The 8,358-nt window shown below is 45.2% G+C and overlaps 1 protein-coding gene across 2 annotated transcripts; it reads left to right on the forward strand.

The window, feature by feature from the left end:
• Window positions 1–96: 96 nt before the first annotated feature.
• Window positions 97–6,723, forward strand: PFN2 (profilin 2). 2 transcript variants are annotated; one of them, XM_077348697.1, is made up of 3 exons: window positions 97–472; window positions 3,071–3,263; window positions 4,664–6,723. In XM_077348697.1, exons 1-3 carry the CDS (start codon window positions 341–343, stop codon window positions 4,759–4,761), a joined length of 423 nt encoding a protein of 140 aa, XP_077204812.1. In that variant the 5' UTR covers window positions 97–340; the 3' UTR covers window positions 4,762–6,723. The 2 variants fall into 2 exon arrangements, with proteins under 2 accessions (XP_077204812.1, XP_077204813.1); XM_077348698.1 differs by having other exon boundaries at window positions 4,958–6,723.
• The last annotated feature ends 1,635 nt before the right edge of the window (window positions 6,724–8,358 follow it).

Below are 8,358 nucleotides of genomic sequence, written 5' to 3' on the forward strand. Positions count from 1 at the left end.
GCAAGCCAGCCAGCAGCCCTCACGGCCGTTGCTGCTGCCGCCGCCAGCGCCTCAGGTGGCCCCACCCCCTCGGTCCCCTCCCCCGCCTGCCTGCTCGCTCGCTCGCTCGCCGCCGCCACCGCCGCCGTCCTTCCCTCTTTCCCTCCCTCCTGCCTGCCTGCCTGCCTGCCTTCCTTCCTTCCCTCTCCGCCCGCCCGCCCGCGGGTGCTGCTCGTCCCTTCTCTTCTCTCTCCCCTCCTTCCTCTCAGCCTCCCTTTCCCTCCTCTTCCTTTCTCCTCCCGCCCGTCCTCCCGCCCGCCTGTCGTAGTCCCGGCTCCCCTCCGCCAGGCGCAAGCCGAAGATGGCAGGCTGGCAGAGCTACGTGGATAACCTGATGTGCGATGGCTGCTGCCAGGAGGCCGCCATTGTCGGCTACTGTGACGCCAAGTACGTCTGGGCAGCGACGGCCGGGGGCATCTTCCAGAGCATTACGGTAAGGGCGGCCGAGCGAGCGAGCGAGCGAGCGGGCGGCCAAGGGGCCCGGCGGAGGAAGAGGAGGAGGGGGCGTCGTGGCCCTCGCCCGGGAAAGGGGCCGCCTTGGGATCGGGGAAGGAGGGGGCGGCGGGTGCTGGGAGCGCCAAAGAGGGGCGTCTCGTCCCACGCGCGGCATTGCACGGGCAGCCCTTCCCTCGCCTCCTGCCGGAGAGGGACCCATGGGTGCATGTCGGGGGGGGGGGGCTTTCAGCGCTCGCTCTCCCGGCTTTTTCCCTGTCCCCCTCGGTCGGAGCGGGGATCGCCGCCTGGCTGTGGCCTGGTGGGCTTTCCCTAAACGAGCCCTTCTGCCCAGGCAGGCTGGAGGTCCGACCTCCGCCGAGAAGCCAGAGGTGGGCGGGGAGTCGAGGAAAGGCAAGAAATCTCGGAGCTGGAGGGAAAGTGGAGGTGCGGGCCGGGGGGGGGGGTTGCAAGAGCGTGAGCTTGCTTCCCCCCCCCCCTTCAGGCAGCCCACCCACCCACCCACCCGGAGCCCCAGCAGCAGCAGCAGCAGCAGCAGCAGCCCTCGTGCCCCCTTGAAGGCAGGCGGGGGGCCAGGGGTCGGGGAGGCGGGCGGGCGGGTGTCCCTGGCAGGCAGCCTCCTTCTCCGTGCTGCCCTCGCGGGAGATTATGAAGGCCGTCAAAGCGCCTGGGAGACGAGAAGGCAGCCGGCGCTGGCGAGGTCCGGGGCGATTGGGACGCCCCCCGCGGGCGAAGGAAGCCAGGCCCTGGAGCGCTCTCTGCCGCAGGGGTTACCTTGGCGCTCGCTGCCGCGGCAGGCCGGTGTGGGCCGGGGGTGTCCCCAGGCCGAGGCTCCTTAGGGGACCATTTTGTATGCCGGGCTTGGGGCTTGCCTGCGCGGGGGGTGGGTGGGTGGGAGGGAGGGAGGGAGGGAAGCAGTCGCCGGCAATACGGCCAGAGGAGGAGAAAAAAGGCCGGGCATGGGGAAGGGGGAGGACGGCTCTTGGAGAGGCTTTGCGTAGGATTCCCGTCGCTCAGGTCCTTGCTGCTGGGTAGGGATTTACGGATCTAGCGTAGGAGGCTTTTGTGAATCCGTTCCTCGCCACTGGCTCCATGTTTTTCACCTCCAAGATGGCGCACTGCCGCTGATTTTTTTTTAACCCCTCCTTTTCTTCCTTATTTCCCGCGATATTAATCACCTCTCTTCCTGCACTGCAGTCTTTCTCTCCCGTTCTCCCTCATCTTTCTCTCTTATGCTCCCCACTTGTCTTTGGGCTGACCACGTCCGTAAGGAGGTTTTAAAGAAAAATGAGGAAAGGGGGGCTGTAGACGGGTCCACGTTAAGCGTCCCTTGGCTATATGGCACTTACAGCCTGTCGTTGAAATGCATATCTGGATTATATAACTTGTGTGAAACTCGCCCTTTCCTTGCCAATATATCAGATCCGTAATTTGAACTTGCGTTTTAATTGGGGTAGTTCCTGGCAGGCTGTTCTCCTTCACCCAAGTACCATTTTGGCCAGCTGCCTACTTGTCTGTTTGTGCAGGCAAATTTCATTTTGAAAAACAAGCTGTCTTCACCAATAGGTGGCCAGTTCTTGTCTTGCCTGTACTTATCCCTTTGGGGAATAAAAGGGGCATTGCCATGAGCCATGGTTGTGTTGAAGCATGGCTCAGCCTGTCTCATCTGCAGCAGGCATAGGAATGGGTTAAAAAGCGGTGCCCTTGGTAGCTGCTGAGCTAGGCTCACTACTGCTGGGATGTTGATAGGCAGGCAAGCTGGCTTATGCTTGGGAATGGCTGGGGCCTGCTATGACTCTGCATTTCTGCTGGAAGGAGCTGCCTCTTCCATCACACAATGTTGGAACTCACTTTTTTTGGGCTGCCTTGCTGCTGTCCACCAGTTTTAGAGCTGTTTGTTGTACAAGCATTAGTTTAACCCAAAGAAATGGGACACATACTCTTAACATCTCTCAGCAGCTGCTATGTAGGATGTTTGTTAATTTTTCCTTGACTTGTGGAGCATTGCCACCATCCTTGGCTGTGCTCTGTAAAACCTGTGCTTTCTGTCCAAATGGCCACTGTGGCCTTGGTTCTGAACTCATGATGTGCTGTCTGCTTGATAAACCAAAAACACAGGATAATCTTGGGTACATGTTGCTTCTGAAGCATGACTTTAATAGCATCCCAAGTACCTCCAGGCAACCCATGAATATAAGTGATAGAGATCCTGCATTTTGTGCCCATGTTGCTGTGAAACCAACCCAAGAGCCTTTATATATTTATATATATTTTACGGCTTTCTGTATGTTAAGGGTTTGGCCTTAACAAGGAATGGTCCTACACATTGCCTTAATATCAGTCTTCTCCCTCATGTGCACTCAAATCCAAGGTCAGTACCTCCCTGTGTGTTTGGTCAAAACATATTAGCAGGCATAACTGGCTTACAGATTGCTTTTCTTAAAGAACCAGCTTTTGAAGCTACTTGTGCAATTTCTTCTAGCCAAAAAGGGACAGTAGTTCAGTGTGTATATATAAACTCTTTAGAATCTGTTTAGGAGACGTTGGTCTAAAATTCTTTGGACTTCTCTTTTGACAGCCTGTAGAAATAGATATGATTGTAGGAAAAGACCGCGAAGGGTTCTTCACCAATGGTCTAACTCTTGGTGCAAAGAAGTGCTCTGTGATCAGAGATAGCCTCTATGTGGACGGTGACTGCACAATGGACATCAGGACAAAGAGTCAAGGTGGCGAGCCAACATATAATGTTGCTGTAGGCAGAGCTGGCAGAGGTAAGCTTACATTTTTCCAATAATGGGAAAACATGTTGGCTTTAAATAATTTCAGTTGCTGTTGACTGCATTAATTCACGAGATCTTTTTATGAAATGATCTGGGTTGTCATAGAGTTTTTTGGAATGTAAGGCTATATTCTTGAAGTATAGAATGAATGCAACAAGATGTAATTTGGCAATCAAAACTTATAATGGCTTCAAGTTATATCTTGGACCTATGCAGCATCCAGAGATAGTATATGCTCGCTCTCAAAATACGATGGGCTTTTTGACTAAATAGTCCATAGACAACTTCTGCTTAGTTAAAGGGTTATTTTAAACAGATAATTAATTTCTAAATTCAACGTCTTTTTTTCCAACCTTGAACTTCAAGATAACACTTCTTATATAAAGTTTGCCTGACTTACTCTTGTGCATTTCTACTCTCAAATGTGTAAGCTAGATAATGCGTGAAGTTCTCTAACAGCCTGTCTCTGCACTATATTTTATTGGAATCCCCTGTTGTTTTCAACATAACTGCTCCAAGAAGCGTAGCTAAGATTGTGCTCTGGGCACGTGAGCTTGACTATTCTTCAGCATACTAACCAACTTAGCATGTGGAGAAAATGGTATGTCTTAAGAAATGAACCCATTACTCAGATAATTTTGCAGGTCACCTTTATACTTACAGTCAGTTGGCATTATTAAAATGTAACCCTCAGATATTTGTTCTTATTGTTATAACTTTAATAAATAAAACTTGGTTAACTTGAGCTACAGCTGGTGTCTTAAGGTAAATCTGTTTTATGTATTTAACCAATATGGCCAAGGGATGAACCTACAAATAGATACTAATATATGGTGAGAACATAACATTGTCTTCAGTACAGAACAAATACATATCTTAGTGACACCTGCTGGCATATTCCTGTAGGTGCAGGTGAATGTTTTAGTAAAGAACTTCAGGACACTGCTTATCCTGGCATAAAAATACATTTAGGTTATTTTTATACTATGAATAATTCTTGATTGACATAAAAGTATTGGATCAAGAAAAAACTGATGTAATGGGTACATTGCATCTCTAACGACTGTACTAGAACATGAGCTGCTACTTTTGCTTTATTCACCTTGCTGGATACAATCAGGTTATTTTCTGACCCAGAATATACTCTTATGATGCTTATATGAAAAAGCTTTGTCTTATTAAACTAATGGCTGTTTTGTTTGCCAAACACTTGTTTGTAGCAAAGCTCCCCTTTAAACAAAGGCTGTTTAAAACAAGTCCGTAATACTGTTTTGAGCATTGTTCTTGAATGCACTGTTTGAAAATGCTTGTTGCACTGCTTTATTAAAAGATTGAAAAACTCCTTGTCTCACACACCCCTTTTTAAAACTACTTTTTCTTTTCTCTTTCAGTCTTGGTCTTTGTAATGGGCAAAGAAGGGGTCCATGGAGGCGGATTGAATAAGAAGGCATACTCAATGGCAAAATACTTGAGAGACTCTGGGTTCTAGTTGCTAGGCAGACTGTTAAGTATTAGGGAAAAATTGCTATTAAATTTTCCTGGCAGCAAGCTACATTGTGGAAACTTTATTAGCAATGCAGGGTGATGGGGTATGAACCTGTGTCTCCTTTGTATCCCTCTGTTGGTGGGGAAAGGTGTTACTCTTTCTTTAATTATGTTCATCCTTGTTTCCTTGTGTACTCCAGCATTGGTTATGGTCATGGGAAAGGAAGGTGTCCATGGAGGGACACTCAACAAGAAAGCATATGAACTGGCTTTATACCTGAGGAGGTCTGATGTCTAAGCAGCCTCTCCCCATCCACATAGCAACTGTCTTCATCACCACCCTGTTGTGTTCACAATGCTACCAGAATGTAGATGGTGGTTTATTTACACATCTTTTCCCTAATGTCATGGCTCCAGTTACCCTTTTTTTTTGTTTGTATGTTAATCACTGTTGTACCCATATTCTGTATCTGGCACCATTATTGCAACACACGGATGATATGCATGATAGGTTGAAGCCTTGGAAGGGGAATCATGTCAAGTCCAGGCTTTGCTTTGTCTTAGCAATTAAAGTGACATTGAGAGCTAAACCAATTAAAAAACTAAATAAGGTGCAGATTGTACAATCCAGATTGATCAATGCCTCTTCAGCACTTTGAGCATTTACTCAGCTCATTAGTCTTCCTTCTGTAGAGCATGGTTGGGAGGGGGAAAAGTGCATGCATATCTCTACTTTCTTCCCCCCTTGTCCTCATCTTTCATCTACTTTTTTGTTTGCTTCATCTATAAATATATATATATATATACATATTTTTTTTAATACAGTGCCTGGTTTGTTTAACCAATTTGCCGCTTGAAAGCTGTTTAAAAGTGTTGCTCTAGTTTTGTTGTTGCTCTTCTGTGTAGACTTGCAAAACTCTTCATGGTGTCTGAAGCACATCCTGCTTTTTACAAGGGTAACTGCAAAACTATGGAAGGTGCCGATGCATTTCTCCCCTCACCTTACCACCACCATCACCGTCTTGAATGAATCCCCAGGGACATTCCATCACTGCAATAGCTCAGGCACGTAACTTTTTTTTTTTTTTGCCAGCTCCTGTTCTGTAGTTGAACTGTATTTAAAAAAAAAGGCTGCCATCATGGACTTTAGATATCCCAGTGTAACCATCTGGAGTGTGTCCGGTTTAAGTTTTTCATAGGACCAATTTTGATTTGCAGCGTGGGGGGTTTTATATGAAACTGCAATGTCATTGTAGAAAAACTACCACCTTCAGCTATATACTGGTAGGCTAGACAGACTTTAGTCTGGCACATCATTAACTGGTAAATAAGACTTGCTGCTCTGATACCAATGTGTGTTTTGAGGGTTGGTAGCTGTAAAATAAAATGGTCCAAACGGATACCATTTCAGATCTAATTGTCATTTGGCCTGTCATGCCCTTGCTGCAGAAATTGTGGAGTAACCTGCCTTGTGCACTAGTTATTTAAAACATGTGTAACCAAATTGTCAGTTTGAGCACGGTACTAACTTGTATGTCCATTTAAAAGAGAACTGCAGAACTGTATACAAAAGAGAAATTGGGAGATGGTCTTGGTTGGAATAACTGAGTTGGCTGTCTTGTGATGAATTTTTAATATGTATTTGTGCCATACTAATATTTAAAACAAACCAATGGAACTGTTGCTATTGTGAGATGGATTTTAACTGACAAGAACGGTTTCTTCTGAATGGCACTATTTTAAGGACACTCTAGTATTTGCTTCTATTGTTTGGGCCTTGTGGATAATGTACAGACTTAAAACAAATTCTTGTTGCTGATTTGTCCATTTCTTTCCCTGCACTTTGTTACATCTGGGATACAGTCTAACTCATCTGATTTAATATGCATTTCAAAAAATGCCATAACTATTAAACACCTTGTTTACAGACAGATGAAATAAATTTATTCCAACCAAATGAAATAAAGAGTGAGTGTGTTTTTGTGATTTGCTCCCCCCCGCAATCCAGAAAACAGTTAAACTTGTAGTGATTTTTGTCTGCATTGGAAGTAGTGTCATGCAATCTTGTCCTGTGGTTATATATCCTTGCAGCAACCCACTGATTGTGACGTAGCCATTCTGGACCAAGTGTTTAGTAGCCCTTCATGTAATAAAAGTTACTACTGGGACTGTGAAACAGCTTCACTAGATTTCAGTAATAACATATGAATCCTAAGTCTTCTGCATATCTGGATAAGTACACTTAAGTCAACTAATATCTCCTAAGCAGGGTTATTTCTATTGCTTTGCTTTTTTATGTGAACGGTTTCTTGTACAGTTACTATTCTTGCTCTTACGGGGCACAAGTTTGATTTATCTACTACTGAGTCTTTTTGATCTATACATTGGAGCACAGAGTTAATGCATGTATGAATTGTTGTACTGAAGGCTATCTTTTGGGTTAGATGGGAGGTAGTAAAACCTAGTTAGATATTTTAGATTTGTTGACCACTGGTTGCAATGACCTGCAGTGGTGACTGGTTTGAGACTGAACAGTTGCCTGAGAAGATCGTGTTACTTCTAAGTACCTCTGTAAATCTATAAAACCCTTGACTTATTCCTTTCCAAAACTACTGCTTTATCGTTGTCTCTGTGCTAACAAGTATGCCAGTCTCCTGTAGGTATGTAAAGCCTGTTAGTCTTTCCAAGTAAAACTTCACTTTTCTATTCTCCACCAGCTGTTTGGAGGAATCCTTCATGCCTAACTGTGCTTGCTTTAAATACACAGACATTTACCAAAGTGGCTGTGAGTTGTGTGTGAATTTTCCCAAGTGCAGCTACAGTTAATAACAGTAACACTGAAGATAGCTGCAGATGTTAGTAGTTCTCCTTTTCTCCTGATTTATGATCGCTTATATTCCTGTCAAGGCCAAGATCCCAGGGCTTCCATACACTATGGAAACCACTACATACTCTATTTCCCAGCTCTTTACTGTTGTCAAGACCTGCTTCATAGGATATTAGATAGATTGTCAAAGTTGCTGCATCTTGAACATTTTTGAGTGGCCTTATAAAATCAGACATGCCTTTAAGGAAATAAGCACACTCTTTTTAAAAAGCTGTATTTTGTCGTTATTGCTCATAGTCAAATGGAGAGGAGTAAGCAACCCCATGTGAAATACTGTTGTTTCCACTTCTATCCTAAATGCTTGTCTTCTCAAGATACCTTTTCTCCACTTCCTTGTGTGTTGAGCTTTAGAGGATATGTTTACTCTGGCATGTCTTGTAGCTAGATCCTGGACTGCATGCTAATCCATTGTTCTTTTAAGTATACTCTCCTTGCTGGTGTGCAGTCTGGTTAACTATACCTTTTGGCTCAAACTTCCATACTAATGGTCACCATTCCTATCTGTGTAGGGTGGTTCACCCAGTGGCTGCTAACGCCAACTGCATCTTCTTTTCTAATAAGAGAAGATGAATAAAGCACCTGGGTGTCTGACACCTCTTGCTACAGCTTGGTTGCTCTCCGTTATTATTTTTTTTTTTTAGATAACGAGAACGAGACAGGCTACAATACTATAGCTAAGTCAGTGTTGTAGCTTAGCAGATTCTTAGTGGCTTG

This window comes from Paroedura picta, chromosome 8, assembly GCF_049243985.1.
Source record: "Paroedura picta isolate Pp20150507F chromosome 8, Ppicta_v3.0, whole genome shotgun sequence".
NCBI classification, from domain to species: domain Eukaryota; kingdom Metazoa; phylum Chordata; class Lepidosauria; order Squamata; family Gekkonidae; genus Paroedura; species Paroedura picta.

Bases quoted from the DNA above. Each gene is read 5' to 3' on its own strand.
- PFN2 (XM_077348697.1), top strand. From the start codon at position 341: ATGGCAGGCTGGCAGAGCTACGTGGATAACCTGATGTGCGATGGCTGC. The intron at 473-3,070 runs GTAAGGGCGGCC...CTCTTTTGACAG, and splicing joins GCATCTTCCAGAGCATTACG to CCTGTAGAAATAGATATGAT. The intron at 3,264-4,663 runs GTAAGCTTACAT...TTTCTCTTTCAG, and splicing joins TGTAGGCAGAGCTGGCAGAG to TCTTGGTCTTTGTAATGGGC.